The sequence below is a fragment of the Mustela erminea genome, chromosome 11 (assembly GCF_009829155.1).
Source record: "Mustela erminea isolate mMusErm1 chromosome 11, mMusErm1.Pri, whole genome shotgun sequence".
Lineage (NCBI taxonomy): Eukaryota > Metazoa > Chordata > Mammalia > Carnivora > Mustelidae > Mustela > Mustela erminea.
The window spans coordinates 80,503,496-80,528,482 of NC_045624.1; the positions used below are offsets into that span (position 1 = coordinate 80,503,496).

The 24,987-nt window shown below is 36.1% G+C and overlaps 1 protein-coding gene across 6 annotated transcripts in view; it reads left to right on the forward strand.

The window, feature by feature from the left end:
- Nucleotides 1-24,987, forward strand: part of CACNA2D1 (calcium voltage-gated channel auxiliary subunit alpha2delta 1) — a 514,151-nt gene that overhangs the window by 311,911 nt on the left and 177,253 nt on the right. For all 6 annotated transcript variants that reach the window (XM_032303892.1, XM_032303893.1, XM_032303894.1 and 3 more), the window contains exon 5: nt 5,406-5,447. In XM_032303892.1, the coding sequence (XP_032159783.1) occupies nt 5,406-5,447 (42 nt within the window). The remainder of the gene's footprint in view (nt 1-5,405; nt 5,448-24,987) is intronic.

Consider the following 24,987-nt stretch of genomic DNA (forward strand, 5'->3'; position numbering starts at 1 on the left):
ATCTTGGTAGGCAGGAGCCATTAACACAACTCATTGATAACAAGAGTATCCTTTTTTCCCTCTCCTTTTACAAGAGTGTCCTTAATATTTGTCTAACTGACTTCATTTTTTGAAACTGAAGAGTGATGAACAATTAAGAATGGGAGTTTTAGGGGTACCTAGATGGCTCAGCAGTTTAAGCCTCTGCCTTCAGCTCAGGTCTTGGTCTCAGGGTCCTGGGTTCGAGCCCCTCATCCAGTTCTATGCTCGGCAGGGATCCTGCTCCCCCCCCACGCCTACTTGTGATCTCTCTCTCTGTCAAATAAATAAAATCTTAAAAAAAAAAATTTTTTTTTTTTTTTTTTTTTTTTTTTTTTAAAAAGCAACTTTAGCAGACAATACGGTTGCTCACCATTTTTCAGGCTGTGGATCATGTGCAGAGTCAGGTGTGCAGCCAAGAAAAGAGAATTAGTAAATTGGACAGGAATTTAATCTCTATTTGGATTTTGAATGTGTCATATATTTCAGATGTTGGCTCTAAAATCCCGATTTTCGGTTCCAATATTTAAATCTTTGGCACCATCTCACTTCCATGTGGAAGCTTTGTACTTCTGCTTCCGATGTTTAACATAAATTTATTCTATTCATCAGAGGCCAGCTTTTATAGGAGAGTGGCATGTAAGGGACTGTCACTCACAATATACGTTTTTAAGATGGAATGGTCTGTTTTGCCCAGATTTAATTTTGACTCCCAGAAGACAATGGGCACTGAAGTAATTTATCTCTCAAGTTGCTAGGGGAAGCTTTAAATTTCAGCAAGCGGCAGTATTATATTAGCATGGAACATTTGGGTAAATTTGTTTGGAGGAGATAATAAATAACTAAACTACTTGGTTAAAAATCAGAAACAAAACAATTTGTTCTTGTCATCTGGTGGTGCTCAAATGATGAAAAATAGCTCTCTAAAGGTTTCAGTAATCTTGAATCTGGTTTGAGGTCGTTGCTGGCTTTATCCTATCATACTGCATGTAATACCCTAAAATCCACTAAAAACTTTTGTATTGGAGTGTAAATACCTTCCAAGATGATGATGTTTGATAATTTGCATGAAAACATCTAGCCAGAACAATAGTAGAAAAACAAGATGACTCAATTTTGTATTCTGTGCTATGATAATTAGCTTATATGCCATCATTTTAAAATATTAAAGGATAACTGACATAACTCTATTTTCTGGAAGAGGGATTGAGGGAGCTTTGAGTGGTAGGATAGGTGAGTGAATGAGAAACACACACGCACACACACACACACATGCACATCCACACATGCTTGAATTGATTAGAAATAGAAGAGGATATTTTAACTCTGTGAAGTTCTTAACTCTCATCTATTTTGAAACCTGAGAAAGTTTTGGTTTGTGTGGTCATGTCATCCAACAATGACAAGAGATAGTCTTCAATTATAGCAGATCAGAGCAACTGACTCTGATATTCTGGCCACTTGTGTATCAGGAAGGTGAGGAACTTGCTTCTTACAGTAAAGGCAGAGTCTTCATTTTTGTTTCTCCGAAACAGTACAGAGTGAGGCCGCCAAAGTATTGTTGAATGAGTGACGTGTGGCTCCCTCTGTTGGTTGGGAGACCCCAAAATCTCCTTGTATACAGTCTAAGTGGCACAGAGGCAGGGGACCCTGTAAAGGAAGAAAGAGTTCAACTGGTACCTCCTCTTTCTTTTTTTTAATTCTTCCCTCCTCAGGCCATTTAATTGTTTTTATACAATTTGGTCTCCTAACTTTCTTTTAGCACAGTGTTAATTTTAACTGACATTCGCTCCTATAAGACACCAGAACATAAGAATTGGGCTGATTCAGTGTGGATTGCCCTTTATTCCTGAGAATTATCTTTTACCCCAATCCTGTTGGGATTGGGTTTGGATATATTTTGAGCGATTTGATTTCAGACTGATGTAGTTTAACATAGCTACACATGTCATGTATTTTTATATAGCAGAAGATATAGCTATAAATGAATATGATAGGAAAGAGAATTATGTCTTTACCAAATTAGACTCTTCCTCAAGCTTATATTTAAAATTCTTTCTGAGCCACTCTTCCAACCCTAAACAAAAGCCACAATAAAATAAATAATTGTAATTCTCTGTAAGAAAGCATGAGGAACTGAGAGTGGACAAATTATTTATACATGGTTATACAAATTAAATGTTCTGTGAATGTTTGCCGTTAATTTCGGTCTCATACTACCATGTAAGTGTGCTTATACTTGACAAATTCAATGCCGCGACAGTTTCCCCAAATCCTGATGCCCTACATAGATTTATGCTTATGGAAGGGGATCAGTTGAGCTTTTCTGTTAGGTAAAATCAGGGAATAGATGAAATGTGCATGCTCTCCCTGCAAAGTTTAGGGTTAGAGAAACACATATGGGTGAAGAAGAAATTCTGTTTGAAGACAGTGGACTTAATTCCATTATGGTCTTTGTTCTATTAAATCATGACAAACTGTCTAAGAACATGTATTTAATTAGCTACTTTTTAAAAAAGATTTTATTTATTTATTTGACACAGAGATAGAGAGAGTGCATGTACAAATGGGGAGCGGCAGGCAGAGGGAGAGGGAAAAGCAGGCTCCTTGCTGAGCGGAGACCCTGACATGGGGCTTAGTTCGAAGGCAGACACTTAACTGACTGAGCCACCCACAAACCCCTAAAGGAAGCTTTTTAAAAGTAGAAATATAAAATATCCCAGTTACAATGAGTATGGTTATTGTATATGCAGTATAATTTTATGACTAAGGTGTTGGTTTTGTTTTCCCAGTTTACTTAATAGAAAAATAAGATGAGTTTTGAGGATCTTGTGTCTTCTGGAGTCTAGAAAGCCTTGTGCAAATGCATAAAATTCAAGTAAATTTTGCAGAACACATTTGCATAAGTTTTAGAAGTAATATAGAATTTCTAGAAGAGAAGTAATAGGATTTTGCATAAAATATAGTGTAGTAATGAGAGGAAAAACATTTGAAAAATTCTCAAACTTAGATTTTCTTCCTTTTTATTTTTATTTCAGGCACACTTTATTGTAATAGAATCAAAATACATAGTTTTAGTTAAAATTAGCATTTTGTTGTCATACTTTATACTCTTTTGACATTGTATGTGATGCTCTTAATTTTAGATTTAATTAAATTCTTTTTTGTCTTTATATGTGACCCTGTGCCACATATAAGAAAAAAAAAATTAAACAGTTTAGTCCATTCGCTCTAGTACCATGGGGCAAATGTAAGTCTAAACATATTAGTTGTTTTATATAATTGATCTGTATCTGTTATTTTATCTAAAGATTAGGGATAGTTACATTTAACTTATTTTGCATCTCTCTTTGAACAGGAGTGTGTGCATCTAGATATTTAATGAAAGTTGAAAATAATGATTTTGAATCACTTAAAATGTAATGCAGTTTCACCTTGTTTTCTACATTTCAGTTCTATAAATATGAGGAAGGAGTTGGCAGAAATAAAGTCTGAAATGAAGATAAACTTATTCAATATTTTATCTTTTGATGGAATCCACATTTTAAGTTGAAAATTGTCTCCTAAGTATAAATTACAGAGTTGCAAGAGGGATCAATAAACTAGTAATTAGATTTGGGGCTCTGGTGGATTCAGAAGATTCTCTTGCTTTGTGTATGTGATGAATTCTGATTTTGTGTTTTAACTTTGTTATAAAATTAATGCTGTAAGAAATGCTTCAGGAAGTAGAACTTTTATGCATGTTTAAATTCTTTAGCTACTTAGTTCTTTTTAAAAGAATTAATAATTTTTAGAGCAGTTGATTCTAAATGAAATAAATTCAAAGTCATGGTTTCATTCACTATCATGAAGTATGTATTCTGTTATTTATTAATACAGTTTTTGATTTATTTGGTCTTAGAGCAATCTTTTATAGAACTTCAGGCTCATGATATATTTCTCAAATTAAAAAAGAGAGACCGATTTGGCAGCAATTAAATTTGAGAAACACAACAAGATCTGTTTTATTCTTGAAAATGTATAATGTACATTCATATACTGAGACTCGAGCAAAAAAGAGGTTTTAACTTCATTGTTTATTCTAAAGTCATATGGCCATGGAATGTTGAAGAACTAGTGATTTGTAGTGGAGGTGATGTATATTTTAAGAAGCACTGATTTTTTGAGTTTTTTGGAGGAATTTTCTTTTTAAAAATGTGTATTGCATTTTCTTTTAACACAGTTTTAGAGTGTCCATGTTTTTGATGTTAAAGAGACACAGAAAACACATTTTTCACATAGTCCTCTGATTACTACTGAAAATGTATGGAAGATGGATTATATTTTCAGTCAGTTCAAGAGAAGAAAGGAAAAATAAATTAGTATAAGTGTATTATTTTAACATTGCATAGAACTAACCTTGAGGTCTCAAAGAATAAAACTTTTAAATTCCTTGACCACGATTTTGTTCATTCTTTCCTTTCCATTTTCATTCTGTAACAATGATTTATATCCGTAATTTATAGTTTTGGCGTATTTCAACAACACTGGTGGCTGGCAGAAATGTCTGAATACACTTATTCTTTTCTTTTCTTTTTTTTTTTTTTAAGATTTTATTTATTTAACAGAGAGAGATCACAAGTAGATGGAGAGGCAGGCAGAGAGAGAGAGAGAGAAGCAGGCTCCCTGCTGAGCAGAGAGCCCGATGCGGGACTCGATCCCAGGACCCTGAGATCATGACCTAAGCCGAAGGCAGCAGCTTAACCCACTGAGCCACCCAGGCACCCCTACGCTTATTCTTGAAAAGCCGATGCTCCTTCACCACTTTGGGAGAATATGATAGTATCAGTGTGTTAGAGAGTCTGATTTTTTTTGCTGTCCAAATTCAATTATTCCTGATCCCCTTTCTGAATCTCATGAAGAAATTTCTGCCAGTACCATCCAGATATACCCTGTCTTACTAATTTCAATGTGATATATGTGATATATATAGTAGCATTGTCAGCGAAGTATTAACAAGGCACATTCTCACATTTTTCTTGAATTATTCTATTAATAATTTCATGATTTAGGGATCTGTGTGTATGTGTGTTGTAAGTGTGTGTGTATATAATTTCTTTGCATCATGCATTCTTTATTTTTTCTTGACGAAAGGGTCTCAGACCTATACTGAGATATTTTTTCCTCAGTGAAGAATGTACTTTTCAATATCACAGATACAGTGTTTTAAAATGTTTTTAGAAAATATTGGCTAATCTTTATGGATCTTTGTGGAGTGTTTTATGAGAAGAATATCATGAGAGGTTTATTATTTAAAATATGCCTAAAATGTGTTCAGTGCTTGATCCAGTATATTTTTACATTTTTACTCATATCAATAAAGCACTCTTCTTTTCTTTTTTTTATAGAGCAATGAAGTTGTCTACTACAATGCAAAGGATGATCTTGATGTGAGTATTAAAAATTTCACATTAAATTTCAAGATAAACTGAAATGCACTAGGATGACTGGCGTTACAGAACAAGCTGACCTAGTAGGTTGAGTTTTTCAGAAGATGTTCTATAGCGGTAAGCAGTATTACTGGTTGGCCCTAACAGGGTAACGATGAATCTTAGGGCTTATGTGATCTTTAACAAATTATCCTGGGCGTCTTCTGGGGTGGAAACGCCATGTGTCTCTCTGGATCTGAACTCTCTCTGTCCCTGTCCAGACCTCAGTCCATTGCACTGGCTCAGATACCCTGCACTCTATCAGTCATGTGGCAGACTGAGGTTGGGTCCCATCCATCTCTGTCACCCAACTCTTGTCACCCGGGTTACAACGCAGGTCTCCTCTGGCCTGACCTGCACACACCAGGGGGAACCCTTATTTCCCCTAAAGTGTGAATGACACCCTAGAAACGGTGCACCAGCTGGACTTGCCCAGCCAATTTTTGAAGCCTAGTGGGTATTCATTCTGTCTTTTTAAACTGATGACTGTCGTATACAAACTCAGATGACGTTCCAACATGGATTAGTTTAGCACAGAGAAGTTACTTCTTATGATGCCACCTTTGGACAGATTCTGGGAGATGTTGTAATTAGCTTATGGTGGAAGCATTTGCAAAATTACAAAACAAAATTTTACGCTTAAGTTCATTTAAATTCTCATATCTGTGACTTTTCTATTGGGGAAAAGTATGTATAAGCACTAACGAGTATATCCAGAAATGTTTGTTGAGGGCTTCTTGTGTTTTCTGTGTTCTTCTGTGAGCTTAGAGTGATTTATCAGTGAACAAGTAAAACAAATATTAAAAAAATAGATTATTTGTTATTCACTTTTTAATCTGAATCATAACACATGTGTATATGCTACTTTATTCCAGCTACTTAAGCTGGCCTTCAAAAAATCTTTAAAAACAATACAAGGTAGTTTGCTTGAGATGCCACCTCTTTCCAAATCGCACTACTGCTTCTGAGGAACCTTCATAGTTTACTGAGCACTAATTTTCCCTGCATGCTGCTAACCGGTCTATACAAATTCTTTTATTTAATTCCTATGATGACGCTATGAAGGAAGGAGGAGATTATGTTTTCTCCATTTAATAAATGAAGAACTAGGATTGTTTTAAAACGCGTTTTCTTTTGGGGCACCTGGGTGGCTCATTGGGTTGGGCCTCTGCCTTTGGCTCAGGTCATGATCTCGGGGTCCTGGGATCGAGCCCCACATTGGGCTCTTTGCTCAGTGGGGAGCCTGCTTCTCCCTCACTCTCTCTGCCTGCCTCTCTGCCTACTTGAGATCTCTCTCTCTGTCAAGTAAATAAATAAAATCTTAAAAAAAAAAAAGTGTTTTCTTTTTACTAGCCATAGGTGTTTTGCTGCTGCTTTTATGATAACAGTTATCCTTTTATGATAATTATATATATCATTTTAATGAGGTAGGAGGTTTATTAAGGGCAAACCAACAGCTAAGAAAAAATGTTTCAATAGTTTATTAATGGGATGAGGAGGCGCCTGTGTGGCTCAGTCTGTTATGGGTCTGACCCTTGATGTCAGTTCAGGTCATGATATTGATGGCTCAGGTCTGGAGATGAGGAAACCCAGCTCTGGGCTCTGGGCTCACCGGGCAGTCTACTTGACATTCTCCTCTCTCTTTCCCCTTGCCCCTCCATCCCTGCTCACACTGGCTTTCTCTCTCTCTCAAAATAAATAACTCTTAAAAAATAGTTTATTTTTTGGTGTTGGAATGAGTATTTTTTTCAACAGACATTTTGTTTCACTGTTAGGATTAGTATTTAATATTTAAAAGTTATGTGGTCGTTTAAATTGCCTATGCTAAGTCTCAATCAGCCTTCCTGGTGCTACATGAGTTATAGCTTTTCAAAAGCAGTTAGTTTGTAAAACTATGAAAAAGACTTCATGGTAATTAAAGTGGATGGATTGACATGCTTGGTCCAGTCTGCGAATTGAGTGTTGCCTAAAGATGATGATACCAAATTGCAAATATGTTTTTCTTTCCTCTAGACTAATGAAAGAAGTCCAATTTTTGATGTCACTTAAAAGTTTTTTTTTACTCAAGTTTGCTCCTTAATTAGAAAGTTCTTTTATTTTGCATAGAAATTGCGAGTTTTCTGTGTTCCAGATTTTAATAATCATAGGCATAGATGGAGATGTACTTTTTAGGGCGTGCCACCCCAGTTAGTACTCAGTGGTATCATTGAATAGTTCAATAGTCAAATTCATAGTATTCAATCACTATGCTGCGAAGTTAGCAATACGTCCGTTATAAATGGAAAAATGTGAGTGGGGCCAATACTGCTAACACTTGAGATGTGCTCAACACTCTAGGTTCATAATTTGCCTGCACGGATCTTTATTCATATATTCAAATAAAAGCCTATGTAAGAGAGAAAGGGATTAGTGCAAGTGAACCTGGTGAACTTGCCATGTGTTTAGTTTTTTTCTTTTTTTCTTTTTCTTTTTTTTTTCTGCCTTCTCCCATCCCCAAAAGTCTATATTATTACCATAGGTTATAAATATACCCATAAAGATTTCATTCTTGTAGGCCAAGAGATGAGGTTTAGCAAGTTAAATTGAGACTCTATAAAAAGCAAAATATCAACTTTAGAATTTAAAACTTAAAAATAGTGCCCAGAAAAAAAAAAAATAAGAAATGGTGCTCAGGATTTGGAGAAACTATTTTCACTTCTTTATATATAAATAAGAACAGTGCCAGAATAATTTACAGAGAATATTGCATAGTAGGAAGAGGGCCAGGATAGGAATCGGAGACTTTGGTTCATGCTCCGTTTCACCCTTAAAATTGTACTCACTCGTAGGGCATGAAAGCTCATTAAAATTGGGACTGTTTGCCTCTTACCTAAGACATGCTCCAGGTGATGAGGTGATCTACACATTTCATTGCAGTTCAGAATATTCTTGGAATACTGCTCTCGGGGTCAAAATTGCTGGGAAATTTTACTATTTCATGTACATCTTTTGAGAACTTATTAAGAACTGGAAGGTAATTTATATCACACTAAAACTTTTTATTGGGGAAGATTAAAGTGCTTTAGCTATGATAATACTGTTGCTCTTGTAAACCCTTAGACATTGAATAAAAATGAACCACATTTAATGACTGCTATATTGGTTTGGCTCTTAGAGAGAGACCTAAAGTAAAAGGGACTACAAAAAGACAAAAGTTTCTTCCTGTCTCATGTACGCATTCTCATGTACTCATATAAGGCCTATTGGAGTAACTCTCAATCTTCTAGGTCCCGGGATCCTTCTTTCAAGTTTTCACCCCTCCTCAGTATAGCTTTTTCATGTTGGGATCCAAGATGGGTGCTCCAATGTACACAGTGATTTTTACATTCTAGAAAACAGGAAGGAGGCGAGGGTATGTTTGGAAATTGTGGACATCACTTTTATCTGCCTCCCCTGTGCACAGGTTAGGGCCCAGCCTCACCGGTGTATATCACAAATGTGGAATATAATCCTCATCCCCAACGTAGGCATGTACCCAAACAAAATAGAAGGTTCTGTTACTAAAGAGAGACCAAAGAAAATACTAATTGCAAAATAATTAGCAGCTTATGAACTGATCCGTCATTTGCTCTTCTTGACATTTTGAAGCTAATTCCAAAATTCTACTCACTTATCTGAGTGGCTTCTATCATTTAACTATAGTCAAATCCTTCAACTTGGAACTGAGGAAAAAATTCTTTTTTATAGTAAATGTATATAAAATTATATGCTATGTATTGAGTGTTATTCAGTTTCCCTAATTTATGTGTTTTGATCACTACGATCAAAATATTTTTTGCAGTGGAAGTACTTATTTTCTTACAATGAAAGAAAGTTAATAAATGTAAGTAAAAGTTGCACCTTGATAATCTACTTCAGACTTTTAAGTAGTTACATATTTTTTGAAGATCGTTGCTTATCTCATGGATGAAGTTGGACTTCCATGGATGATGAAATTTATAAACCTTACCAAAAGTTTTCCAATGAAGGTGGATTTAATTGGCTCCTATACTCATAATTTCATACATGTAGTGTTTGATATTTCATATATCAAAAGTTCACAAATCCTAATGCCATCACATTGTTTTGGTTCAAAATGGCTTGCCATCACAGTTCTTTGTCCTAGATTTATTCTATACTGATTTAATTGTGTATGGTATTTTTATTGCTCAATTTCATGAAGCCACATCCTTTATTAAAAATTGGTGATTGGAAATTACAGAATGGGAGTTCTATCTCACACATCAGCGCTAATCTCTAATGAACAAAAGAACTAATTGGAATAGTAAATACTGAGATAACATTTTCAATTAATTTGTCCTCATTGTTCGAATGATAGTATAAATGTTTGAGAGCTAAATAAAGTTTCTGTTTTAAATGTTATGCCTCCTGAAGGAGACTGAACGATTATAAATCCTGAGCCTATGATTATGATTTTTAACTTTTTCCCATTTCTGCATTAGTAGGAGAGGATTCGTCTTTCTATCATCGTGCCTAGTGGGATAGTGGTCATTTTCTCTATTTTCTGCCTCTCACATCAATCATTTCATTTCCATGTCCATGACGATTGTATGATTTTAGACATTATTCTCAACTATTTACTTAAGGGCTGTTGAAAGGGTATCACCTTTTATTTTATGCTTCTAAATTATCTATGTACCTTTAATATATTATGCATTATTAATATGTACATGTTTCTAAAATGTTATATCCTAATTCTTTTTTGATTCCCAAGATCTTCATATCAGTTATTACTGCCTTTGTTTGATATTTAAGACACCGATGAGAGCTTACTGGTTCTTTCCTAAGCTATCATGAATTTTGCAAAGAAATGGCAGTTTCTCCTTGGAGGCGCAACCAGTCTTTATAAACTATTCCCTTGGGGTCCTTCCCTAGAGTAGAACTTCCTGGAGGGCAAGCTCCCGGGTGCTCATGGCAGGTGACTTAGGTCTTACGATAACCAGCACACTGTAATCCCTCAGTGAGTTTTTGGGGTTTTTTTTCCTTCCCCGAATAAGTCAGTGAGTCAAAGTTCCAACAGCAGCTTCATGTGACACAAATACAAACTGGCGGAAGGATTCAGAGTCACCGCATTGCTCTTCCCCCTCCGCGCTTCACACGTGGTCTCATTTTTAAGGATGCCCTTTCACCGCCGCCCTCAGTTTCAGCCCAGACCCCCGTGAGTTTCTGTAATCTCAAGGATAGCAATCAAAAGACCCCGAAGAAGACATTTGCCCTTTGCACATGCTTCCCGTTGACCAGAAACCGTAGCATCCATTCTTTGCCTTCAGGTTACAAATACGACAGAAGCAGGAACAAATGCTTTGGAAGAAATCTGTACCATTTTACTGTTTCCTCATCCAGAGACAAGAAAGGTCTTTCCTCATTTAATACTAATCGAATAGAAACCCGTTAGTGGAGGAATACGTGAAAAGATCAGTAACAGCACAGTAGAAGTACTGAAGTATTAAAGACCCGGGTTAAAGACATTTTTCTTTTGAGGGATTATTTCACGTACGTCACTGAAAGCAACACTAAATGTATGCTTAGTGTCTCCAAAGAAAGACCCAGTGATCTGTGTGACAAGTAGACTGCAGTAAAATCATCAGAATCAATACTGCTAAAATAACAATTCCATTGGAAGAACTAACAAATTTGCCAGTGCCTGATTACCTACCCATCAGTGATGCAAAGAAGAGACAGGATGTCAAAAAGGTTAAAAAAAAAGTTATGGGAGGAAAGAGAACATATGGAGGAGAACAATATGCAGTGAGGTAAACCGCAGATCAGGTGTTCTCAAAGAGCAAGTCAAAGCATATGGATTAGAGATAATAAAGCTTTAACGGGAGAAAGCATTCAGGCATCCAAAGAAATCCATATATAATTGTAGATTTGAATGGCTACAGTGTTTCTTTTGTTAGAGGAGAGAATATGTTGACATTAGATTGGACACTGGATTTAGGAAGATTTTTTAGCAAAGATTTTTAAAGGATTTAGCTAAAACGCTCAGAAGACAAGAACATTTATACCAAAAACTTGCTCAAGGATAGACCAGAGGAGATTTCTGATAGGCAGCTAAAAATTGAATTTGGCCTAGACTATGTTTATGCTTAGCTTCTGAGTGGACTTCGAAAACAGGTGGCTGACATTTGCTCAGCAAGTGTGAAGTTTCAGGTGTAGCCAAAGATTCAATTATGGATACGGTATTTCGGTGGGCTGGTGCAGTGTTAAAATCAAAAGGAGTCTGCGTGATTTGGAATGTGAGACATTGTCCAGTTTGCCATTGCTCTATTGTTTCACTCTCAGCCTGTTGCACCTGTCTACACAACATAAAAAATAAAAATGTACAGGAGAGCATCCTTGACACACCAACCTGTAAGGGAAGGTGTGGGGCGGGGGTAGGGAGTGTCAAATATGAATAGCTGGAAATGAACAAGGAGTGGCTTTCCTAATAGAAAGAAATTATACAAAGAAGGCCATAAATTTAGTGTATGTTGGATTCCAGATTAAATTTGGAATCTCCGGTTTCCTGCTATTCTTCCATGTTTATTATGCTGGTCTATCACCACTTAGGATTTGAATATACAGAATGATCTATTCAAGTGTAGTCTATTGATTTTGTTCCTTATAATGATGATACATGGCCTCACTTAAAGGTAAAACAAGCATTCAGAGGTGATCAATTATTCCTTTGGAATATAACCTTTCAGTTGGCTGCATCTGAATTAGTCAATTTTCGGGGAGCTATGGGGTTATAAGCTTTACAATGGCTGTGATACGAGACAATTCCTCAGGGGCATTTTACAATTTCTGTACTCTTATATTTATATCAGTGGTATTTATATTCACCTTATGGGTATAAAAATAAATACTCAGTGACAGCCAGATTTAGCTGAAGCAGTTGCTGAAATAAAGAGTAAAATTAATGTTCCTTTGGATTGCATAGTATGATAAAACGTTATGAATATAGTTATTTAAACAAATTCTCCAATTGAAACTTAAAGGCGCAGGTGTAACTGGGCTAAATTATTTGGTGAGCCACAGTTCCGTGGAGAATGTAATAAACACATTCTTACTGGAAACGTAAGAAAACCATTCCTGTGTCCGATGTGCTAACTAATATTAACGGAGTCTCTCCTCTAATTATATAATCATGACGTTCAACCATTTTTCTAATCAGATACGAAGTATTCTTTAAAAACCAAGGGTGCCTGGGTGGCGCAGTGGGTTAAAGCCTCTGCCTTCAGCTCAGGTCATGATCTTAGGGTCCTGGAATCGAGCCCCACATCAGGCTCTCTGCTCAGCAGGGAGCCTGCCTCTTGGTCTCTCTCTGCCTACCTCTCTGCCTACTTGTGATCTCTGTCTGTCACATAAATAAATAAAATATTAAAAAAAAATCCAAGTACTACTTTCTTTGGAAGCCTTCCTTGGTTCTTCTAGGTAGCAAGCAAATGGTATTTCCTTCCTTGGGGTGTTCTTAAACAAGCAGTTAGACCTATCTGGTTTGATGGCCCAATGCTTTACACTATAGTATTTGTATACAGGGATAATCTATTACATTGTAGCAACTTGAGATAAGGATCTTATTCACTTTTTCTCTAGTATTAGTAATAGTTTGGAGTAATGGTTGAGATAATGCCTCTTAAATTGAGTAGGTGCTGATGTGTTTCAATCCCCACATTACTTACTTATTTACAAGGACATGTTTGCTTTTATTTTTTTTTTAAGATTTGTTTGTTTATTTGAGAAACAGTGAGAGAACTCAAGCAGGGCAGAAGGGCAGAGGGAGAGGGAGAAACAGGCTTCCTGCTGAGCAGGGAGCCTGATGTGGGGCTTGATCTGAGGACCCCGGGATCATGACATGAGCTAAAGCCAGATGCATAACTGACTGAGCCACCCAGGTGTCCCAGGACATGTTTACTTTTTAAAGTGGTGCTCTACGTGCAGAGTAACTAGGAAATCTCTGGCAAGCATGGTAGAAATGAAAATGTTTACTTCGTTTCGAGGTTGGGTGGAAACAAGTTAAGAGGGTAATGGCAAAGCTGGCCTTGTCATGGACACTGTTTCCTTGTCTGCCCCTCCCTCTCTTGGCCCCTAAAACAGTCATGAGGACTAAGAATAACATCGAAATAGACAATGTAGTTTTCCTTCTGTCCAACACTGATTCAATTTGGGGATAAGCAGAGTTAGAATATTTGTTTTTAATTGCTACAAGTGCCATAAGAATCAGGATTTTGGGTTCCAAGTCTGGGCAGATCTGCTAAGCTAAATTATTAAGAATCTCTGCGATGACACATGGTATCAGGCTTATTGTATTTACTCCATCAAACTAAAGTTCTGTCTGATTCTGCACATAATTAGAATAAATAATAGTTGTTGAATTTCATTTCCAAAGAGGTGATAGCATTAAAATGGGTAATTTCCATGTAAGTTTCTTTTTTTAACTTCTTCTTTTTTTTTTAAGATTTTATTTATTTATTTTACAGACAGAGATCACAAGTAGGCAGAGAGGCAGGGAGAGAGAGAGGGAAAAGCAGGCTCCCTGCTGAGCAGAGAGCCCGACACGGGGCTGGATCCCAGAACCCTGGGATCATGACCTGAGCCTGAGGCAGAGGCTTTAACCCACTGAGCCACCCAGGCGCCCTTTTTTTAACTTTCTACCATGAAAAAATGTCTTAAATATGTAGGAAACAGAATAATATAGTATCTCCATAATTGCTTCATCTATTAATTATTTAGATATTTTAAGATAAATTAGATATATGCTGTTTCATTCCTATTTACTTCTCTGTGCAACTTGGTTTTCCCTTTAAGTGATAACAAGGCACACATGTGTGATCACTATACACATTGTTGTGTGAGGAGGTAGTAGAGTCTGATGGTTAAGAGATTGCTTTCTGGAGTGCCACTGCCTGGATTTGAATCCCAGATCTGCCATTTTCTTTTTTTTTTTTTTTTCTTTCTTTCTTTCTTTCCTTTTTTTTTTTTTTTTTTTTAAGGATTTTATTTATTCATTTGAGAGAGGGAGAGGGAGCACAAGCATGGGGAGAGGGAGAGGGAGAGAGAGAAGAAGGCTCCCCACTGAGCTGGGAGCCCGATATGGGGCTCCATCCCAGGACCAGAGCTCATGACCCAAGCCTAAGGCAAATGCCTAATCATCTGATCCACCCAGGCAGTGATATTGGCAGTCACATAATCTCTGTGTGTTTTACTCTCGTTGTCTGTGAAATAAAGGTTATAGTAATACCTACCTCACACAGTTACTGTGAAAATTAGTGAATATATATAAAGCATGTAGAATGTTCCTTCCTTACAGTAAGCAATCCAGGAATGTTAAGGAGTATCATTTAAAAAAATAATAATTTTTAATATGATTGTAATAAATTTAAGATTTCTTTGATGTGATTTTAACCCCAAGTGGAACCTGTTTGTATGTGTGTATTTGTTAACAATAATGAAGGGGTATTAGACTGAGCTATTTTCCTTTTTATCAGTATGAATAAAATCCTTCCTTTGTGTAAAAAAGTTATGGCAATGCATAACAAAAATCTGGGTAGAATCCTCAAAAAACACTTTCAAAATATGAACACAACGCAGCAATTTTTCTTTGTACCATTGTAGACTTTGTATAACCAGATTTGAAAGAAAAATTTAATGTCAAAAAAAAAAAAGAAAATGCTACTAATGCAACATTTTTAAATGAAATTTCACATTCAAGTTCTCCTTCAATTTGAAACTGATCGAGGTTCTTAGTTTAGGTTTTAGAGACATCTGTCCCAACAAATCCTTAAATTCCCTGGAGGTTGGTGAAGCAGATTCCCCAGAAGGCTTGAGTTGTGCCAGCAAGCTGCACTATTTTCCTAATTCCCAGAGCAAGCAAAAAAAAAGCAGATCATTACAAACCCTTATTAACCTAATTCCAAGATCTATGTTTCTGACTAAAATCCAGATGAAATGAGTTCAACCCAGAATTCCCATGTCGATAAATTGAGTTGATTTATTTGCTACATTTTATTGTATTGATCATGTTAAAAATTTGACCTGTCTGCGACATTTGGCTAGTCTCCTGAATTCCCTTGCATATTTATGTTGCTATTTATTTTCTTAGCAGAATCTTGTCCACATTAAAATTAATTCCAACATAATGCCCTATTTAAATGTCTTTTTAAAAGCCCAATTTTTCATGATTTTACTTTATTTTAGAGAAATAAATGCGATTCAAGAATGAGCTAGCAGAGGTATGCATCGAAGAGCAAGCAAATCATTCTAATTATTCAAGAAACAATCAAAGTCTAGGTTTCTTTTCTAACTTTTTTTTTTAACGCTCTCTTATAATATGCAACCTTTATTTTCAGGCTCTGTTAATGACTGACATTGATTCCTCATATAAGTGAGGACACAGAAATAGAATATTAATTGCTTCCTTATAGTAGTTGGTCTAATCAGAATTGCTTTGTGCATGAGTCTGAAATAAATGGTTTACATATTTTGGATAGTACATATTTGGATTATTAACAATTCTCAACATGTATATACTTATTCTATCCTTGGCAGTAAATGCTTTATATACAATGGACCTTTTAAAGGCTACACTAATCCATTCTGGCACATACTATTATTTTAATAATTTTCAGATAAGACAAGTACAGTTTAATGAGCTCAAGGGCTTGCCCAGTCTCAAACACATGATACTTGATCACGCAGGGAATTGAATGTCATGCAGTTGGTATGATCCACATCGAGAGTCGTGTGTCCCTATTCTGTCTATACCCTGGGCACCTGTGGGGGATAGGAGAGGGCCCCGAGATGCAGCTGTGATAAGTCAAGGCTTAAGTTTAAATTTTTTTGAGAGTTTTGATATACAATTTTAATTTATCATATCTTTTCCTTAGTCTGTCCATATTTAATGAGTTGGCTTATATTTTATCTAGTCGGCTTCATCATTGACAGTCATTAGTTTATGGTGATTTGCAGTGGGTAAAATCTCGGTGATTGAAAAGGTTGTTAGACTTCACATCATAAATCTGTACTGATCTGATCTGTTCTCCCCAGTAATATTTACTATGGATACCTTAAAACTATGCATGCTCTACTGTGTGAAATACAGTCACATTAAGATTCACTGGGGGAAAAAAAACATAAAACTAGTGAAAAGGAAGATTAGATCAGTTTCTATTTCTTCTAGGAATTCTGCCTTTTGGTCTTGGAAGCTTTCAAGATTTTTTCAGTATCTTTGGACAGTTTTCTAACGCTTTGTGCTCTTAGGCATATACTCCTTTTGTACAGATAGTTTGAACATTGGTTCTAAGTTGGTTGGAGTAGTGGCCTATAAACTTTTCTTTTAGATTTCATATCCAGTTCTTTTCAGAGATCATTCATTCATTTGTTCATTTTTAGAGAGAGGTAGAGAGAGACAGCAGGTGGAGGGGCAGAGGAAGAGGGAGAGAGAGAGAGAATCCTAAGCAGGCTCCATTTCCAGTGCAGAGCCTGATATGGGGCTCGATGCCATGACCTTGAGATTATGACCTGAGCTAAAATCAAGAGTCAGATGCTTAACTGACTGAGCCACCCCAGTGCCCCCAGTTCTTTCTTTTCAGAAGTAATGTATGGTACATTTATTTAGAACTCAGTGAACATTGATTACGTTTGGCAAAGTCTTAAAAGTCGTTATGTGGGCAGTTTATACTTATCCTGTGTAAAAGTTTGTAGAGTGAACAAAGATGGGGACTGGATTGTTTTGAATGGTATCTTCAACCTTTGTTTTTGGTTTGTACATGCATTATTAGTTAAAAGTTAAATGCACCTCTTGTTATAAGAATATTTACTTACACGTTCTGTATATGTGCTACTGTACTAATATGTTGACAAGTCTCAAAGAGACTTTAAGTTTGGTGAGACTTTACAAGTATTGGTTTATGTGCATATGGCATTAAAAATCATAAGTAAAGGCATAATGATGCTTAATAATGATTATTATTCATATATTCATATATTAATAATCATATTACTGTGGGAAATATCTCAACAGGCCACATGAACATGGGGCATTATTATCAGTGGTAAATATGGATCCAAATGTATAATAGTCTTGATAATACTGACTTTTTTAACTAACCTGCCTAATCTAACTGGACCACAGTTTTTCTGTTGTAACAAGTCAGTGCTGGAAATAGAAGCATCATCTTTGTCATTACCTTTGTGTTCAGTGCGACTTCCATGACTTGAATTTCATCTTCCATCATTATTAATTTGTGGAAATGTTTTAAAATTACTGGCCCATGTTAAATAGGTTAAACCAGAGACGATAACATGTATATTTACATTCAAGCATAGAATATTACATTGAAAGTGACTGTCTGGTGAGAAGACATCATAACCCGTCAGCGTGAGGGGTTTCCGCTTTCTCCTTTTGCTACCTGGAGTGTGACGGACGATGTGAGACCAGCTCACAACGATGAGTAAAGCAGGGGAGGGGAGTGCTAATCTCAATCCATACAGTATGTATTAGCAGACTTTAATATTTTTTTCTTATTTCATTTACTTGAAATAAATGCAGATTCTATGTCTTCGTCCAGCCTTCCAGTGAATTCTTTTGGAGACTTTGGACACATGGAACATTCATTTTTATTTAAGTTCTTATCAAAATAATGGCCTTGATTAACACTTTAGAAGGAAGTAACAAGGAATCAATCTGTGAAATCGAGGAGTTAAAGCCCAACTAATGTTTTATATCAAGTTTGCCTACAGATTTTCTTGGGGTTGGGGGCAGGGAAAATCAATCCAGGCGAAGGGAACAGCATGTACAAGGATGTCTGGACCAAGAAGAGCATGATATGTGGAAGGACCAAAAAACAGACCAGTGTGGCAGGATCATAATGATCAAGGATATGGAGAGCAGGAAGGGTTGTCAGGCGGGAAATACATCATATGGAGTCTTGCAGGCCATAGCCCGTTATTCGTGTCATGTAAGTTTGGTGTGGGATGTTGGAGACCTGGAGTCTGGGCTCTCGAACTATACCTTAGTTATATGGCATTGGCCCGTCTTTACTTGTATATTAAAGGAAAATAGTTGATTCTACCTTGCAGGTTTTTTTTTTTTTTTAATATTCTATTTTTTTGGGGGGGGTGTGGACAGAGAGAGACATAGTGAGAGAGGGAACACAAGCAGGGTGGGTGGGAGAGGGAGATGCAGGCCTCCCGCCTAGCAGGGAGCCCGATGCGGGACTCGATCCCAGAACCCTGGGATCACAACCTGAGCCAAAGGCACACGCTTAACTGCTGAGCCACCCAGGCTCCTAGTACCTTGCAGTTTTTTAAACATCTTTTGCCCTGACAATATTTTATAAAGTATATTTGTCTATTCTAATATTTATAATATAAAAATATGCTTTTTTTGAAGAAATAGAATGGCCTTACGTAAGTGTTTTCTTTCTATAATATATATAAGAATATATATGTTGAACTTCTAGACTTTCTAAAATCACATAGTTCTTTCCATATGTGAGATATCGTTTCATAATTCCTTAGTAGGGAAAAATAGCCTATCAGCCATTTCCCAAAATTTAGCTTACGTATTTGTATATAAAATATGTGTGTTTAAACAACTATATTTGAGGGGCGCCTAGGTGGCTCAGTTGGTTGAAGCCTCTGCCTTCGGCTCAGGTCATGATCCCAGGGTCCTGGGATTGAGCCCAACATCAGACTCTCAGCAGGGAGCCTGCTTCCTCCTGCCTGCGTCTCTGCCTGCCAGCTTGTGATCTCTGTCTGTCACATAAATAAATAAAAAATTAAAAAAAAAAAAACCAAACAACTATATTTGAAATAAAATTTAAAATTTTTAAATTATTTAAATATTTTAATTCTTAATTTTAATATATTAATATTTTTAATTTTAATTATTTAAATATACATACCTCTGATAGTATGATGTGCTTTTCTAATGCTGGTGATTTAGAAATTTCATATTCCATGTGGCATGTTTTAAACCATCCCTCAAGCCTTCTTGTGATCACACTTACATGTATGGAGATTCTTTTTTTGGTGGGGGGGGGGGCCGGTATGGAGATTCTAATGGCTTGCATTCTTCCTGGGTGGTAGGTCCTGGCATAGGTGGTTTTTCCCATGCATTCATCCATCCTGCAATCTTATTTTGAGGATGTTTTAAGAGTCTATCTTTTAGCTTTTTTGAATGTTATCATGGTAAGCATCATCAGCAGGAAACCTCAAAACACTTTACTTAAGGAATGTCTATTTTGACTTTTAAAAAGTGATTTAATAAACAAGTTATTGCAGTGATTGATCTCTCTTTTTCAATTAATTTAGTCCAGTTTTCTGTGTTTTATTTCACATTCATGCTAGATTTGACTTGCTGTCCTATTTAGAAAAGAGTATACCAATTTTTTAATTGATGTATAGTTGACACAAATAGAATTATATGTATGTATGTATGTGTATACATATATGCATACAAGTATATATGTCCTTAGCACCCCTTCAGTATTTATATATACATAAATGCATACATGTATGCATATATACCCACTTTGGTATTTATACTATACTAGTACCCACTTCAGTATTTATATATGCATATACGCATACATGTACATATGTCTTTAGAACCCACTTCAGTATTTTTTAACTTCTGTCTCTGTTATTGCACAGTGTCAGCTCCTTAGTCTTCCGTCCCCCACCCACCCCCTGCAAAATTTGCTTATTTCAGACTGTTTCTTCTTTCTTTTTTATATGTGGTAATTAGTAATAGAAAATACATGGAGTCTTAACAATGAATCTAATCTTTAAGAACTAGAATTGTTTCTTCAATTTTCCTTTGACTACTGATGTTATAAATTTGCTTTTCATGTTCACTTTAAAGCATTCTTTTATTAATGCATTGAGTAAATGGCCTCTGAGGAATTAATGCCATAGTTTTTCAGGGTAAATCTAAGGAATTATAACTTTTTAATTATCTGAAAAACTGGGGAAGTCCTCTGAATTTAAACAAAACCTCTTGTTTCTTTGTGAAACATATTATGATTAGCTAAACTAACACATTTCTGTAAGGACAATGGGGCCATTTATTAAATTCATAATATAAAATTTTTATTCTTATTGGTGTTATGATTCAGTCAAAAAAAAATCCAAGTGTGTTATTGAAGTCTTTACTGCGTAATTTAGACTGTGTCCTCCCACTCATGTTTCTGTTTTAATACCAGTCACTCGCTGGATGCATCCCTGAGTCATAGCAACCTCAAGGTGAAAATAGCATCGCAAACCAATTAACTCAGGAGATGCAACAATGTTCTTCCTGCCACAGCACCTGGATCATCATTTAATGTTCAGCCTGGCTTCACAGCCCGACCAGAATAATGAAGTCTGGATGGCACTTAGCACCTTTCTCTCTCTATCCATTGTTAATTAATTGGGCATGGTCAGCTGTCAGCTGCTTTGATGAATCTCCATTTCTAATTGATGCAAATGACTTACCTAAAAAGGAGGCTTTGGGGGCATCTGGGTGGCTAAGTCGGTTAAATATCCGACTCTTGGTTTTGGCTCAGGTCATCAGGGTTGGGGGATCGAGCTCGGGTCGGGAGGTCCACGCTCAGCAGGGAATCTGCTTGACATTCTCTTCTGTCTCTCCCTCTTCTCTCTCTGCCTTCTGGCCCTTCCCTCTCTCTCTCTCAAATGAATAAAATATATATATATATATATATATATATATATATTTTTTTTTTTTTCAAAAAAAAAAGGAAGAAGAAGAAGAAGGCTTTCCTCTGTAAGGTCAGAACAGGGACTCAGCCTTAACTAATGGAGCACCGCAGAATGCTTAGATACCAAGGGTGAACTAGTGGTTACACAGGCAAACCTGCTTTTTAATCTGTGGAATTGATTCCAAATGCCGGACATTTCAAATTTAGTGACTGAGAAAGTGCATTTTAAATATAATATATGCATGGTAATTATTTATATTGGATGATGAATGCCATGCCTAAAGGCGTATTATATATCCAGGATTTTATGTGAGACTGGAAATACCAGTAGAACTAAACTAAACTAAACTAAACTAAAAATCTTAAATCAGTTATGGCTACATTGTCAAAGTTACAGATCTCTGTTGTAAATAATGTCTATAAAATAGTTGTGCAAAAAGAAAAGAATGTGTTTAGAGGTGGAAATTTTATAAGGAGAATTGTACACCAGGGTATAGTCTCTAGTTATAAAGAATTTGGGTCATTACACAAGAACTCGTTCATTTAACTCTGTTTTCACTTGGGCGATAGAAATGCCAATTGTGATGCTTCTGTAGGGAGTCTTAGTGAACTATTCCTTCTCAGAGTCAACTAGCTTTCTCGCAGTGTTTTGGAGCACAAAAATAATGGAGAAGCAGGGGAGTTAAACTTAGCCAGAGTATGATTGTGAACGGGGTTTTTAGGTGAGCATGTGAAGTTGGAATCGTGACAAACTAGTTAAGACACTTTGTATTGCAATTTAGGTAAAATATAATTTTAATTTTAATTTATAAACATTTTGCTCTCAGAATTGTTTTGTTTTAACACAATAAAGGTAACACAACATTAAAAATAAATATTTTAGTATAAATACTAAATCTAAGAATGTTTCATTTGAGGTAAGTGTATCAAATATGCCAGAGCCTCTTATATCTGCCATAGACTTATCATTTTGATTTTCCAAATTAAATTTGCCAATATGTGCTGCTTGTAAAATTGAATGGCCTACGCATCCAACACTGACCTGTACTTTGGTCTCTGAGTGATCTAATCTATTATTTAATGACTGAGATTATATTGAGATGAATAGTTTGAGAAACATACTTCTCATGTTTCACTTATGTGTTCTAATAAATGCAATCAAATCCATTTTAGAATAGACACACTCAGTTTCCAGGTACCTTTTAATGTAGGGTAGTCTGGAGAATTCAAAAGAGATATTTTTGGGGAAAAGTGTTGGTAAGAGATATGCTTATTTTTCTCCTGTGTATTCTTGTTAATAGGAAATCTTAATTCCAGGAAGGGAATTTATTTGAAATTTATAGTCAATATAGTAAACAATGTATGTTCAGAGGCTTTTCTCTGAATTCCTTTTCTCACTTTTGCTTTTGTATCTAATATTTGCTGTATTTACATTATATAATATAATGCCATAATATATCAAGATAGGTAAAGACATGACTTATGAGGGTATCATAAGTAAGTTACAATAATTTCATAAGTTTAAGGAAATAAAGGAGTTACAATAGAAAGTCTAATATTGTCATGAAATTATTTTTTATTATTATAATTTTTTCTTTATATACTTATCAACTGTGCATTAAAACTAATCCTGACACATGATTATACAAGTTGAGAAGGACATTAATAATTTTTTAATTTTTTTGAAAACTGCATTTTTAAAAGTTATTCCTAAAACTCTTTATGTGGTAATTTAAAAGTGTAAGGATCTCCATAAAATGTATTTAAAACTTACTTTTAAGTATGTGAGATAAAAGTATAAACAACTTTTATCTTTGTAAGATAATCATACAGTACTTGATAGTGCAAAGGGCTCAAAACAAAAATTAATGTTTTTTTAATTACAAATACATTTTCATTGTATATTGGAAAAAACAAGAAAACACAAACATGAAACATATAGTTATATATCATTACTACAAAACCAACCAGAGTGCTTATACCGTTTGCTCTGTACTCATCCATTAATTTCACTGTATATCAGTCTTTCTCTCAAAATAATAGGTCTTGGGGCACCTAGATGGGTCAGTGGGTTATGCATCTGTCTTTAGCTCAGGTCATGATCCCAGGGTCTTGGGATCGAGCCCTGAGTCGGGTTTCCTGCCCAGTGCCCTGCTTCTCCCTCTCGCTCTGCTCCTCCCCAACTTGTGCTCTTTCGCTCACTCTCTATCTCAAGTCAATAAATAAAATCTTAAAGAAAATAATAGTCCTTTTCCTCCTTCTTTTTGCTTAACGTTTCCTTTTTATGCTTAAAGTCATTTTTAAACAAACAGTTTATATATGCATTCCCAATGTATTTGCTCTTTTATATTACTTAATAACACATAAGTGTGACAGTTTGCTATTGTTGAACATTTAACTTGTATCCAGGTTTAGATATTAAATGGCATTTCTATAAACGTAATGTCAGTAAATCCTTCTCCAGTCTGCCAACAAATATGTCTCAAGTGACTGAATGGATGAGATACTTGCAAATGTCCACATATTCCTAACCCTCATATGCACATGCACTTCATTATTTGTCTATTAATCTATCATCTGATGCTACTCTTCATATATGTCTAGTAAATTTGGCTAGAAATAGATGTAAATGGAATTTCTGGGAAAGAGAGAAAAGTAATGTGTTCTTTTCTAAAATTATAGAAATGGGACTATAATTTTTTTCAGAACTGAAAATTATAGATTTTTTAGGTTGAGGGTTCTTAACGTAAGATAGGAGAGAATATTAGAATCAACTGAGAGATGCTTTCAAAAGACAGCCTCTTCGTTGTGATCATGTTATCATTAGTGGGGCCTCAGGTTCCCCAGCTGATTCTGATTGGGCCCATGGGCTAAAGACACCACCTGTGGCCTTACACCATTGATTTATAAGCCAGAAAAGTGAACGCCACGGAACGCCGAGTGGCTCAAGTCAGAGAGGTTATTAATGCAACAGGGCAGAACCAAATGTTTTGGCCCGCATGCTTTCCGCTCATCTTTTCTACGGAATTTTGTAAGTATATTCTTTGCAAGAGGTATTTAGTGGGAAAAAGGTCCCAGGTTAACATAGGCTTGAGAATGCTGGGTTAAAATCTTGAGTGAGGCCTATCTCAGAGCCTTTGATATTCCAATGTGCTTTTTGTTATTCTTTTACTGGAACAGCCTTTCCCCAATCTAAATCAATATGGCACTGCCCCTAGAGTATCTTGAAAGATTGTTGTTTTATGAAACAAGTTTTTTTTTTTAAGATTTTTATATTTTATTTTATTTTATTATTATTTTTTTAAAGATTTTATTTATTTATGTGACAGAGATCACAAGTAGGCAGAGAGGCAGGCACAGAGAGAGGGGGAGGCAGGCTCCCTGCCAAGCAGAGAGCCCGATGCGGGGCTCCATCCCAGGACCCCAGGACCATGACCTGAGCCGAAGGCAGAGGCTTTAACACACGGAGCCACCCAAGCGCCCCAAGATTTTTATATTTTAGAGAGACTGCATGCGCGAGGGAGAGCGGGCATGAGCAGGGGGAGGGGTAGAGGGAGATGGAGACTGAGAATCTCAAGCAGAGGGGGTTGGGGGCAGGGGCACCTTGTTCTAAGATCATTGCCAGAAGTGAAACCAGGAGTTGGACGCTCAAATGACTGAGCCCCTGAGATGCCACTCTCTTCTGAAAACCTCTTTTGACAAATCCTCCTCACCATATTACCATTTTCGTGCTTCTGTTCACAAATCATAAAACTGTTATACATGGAGCGTTA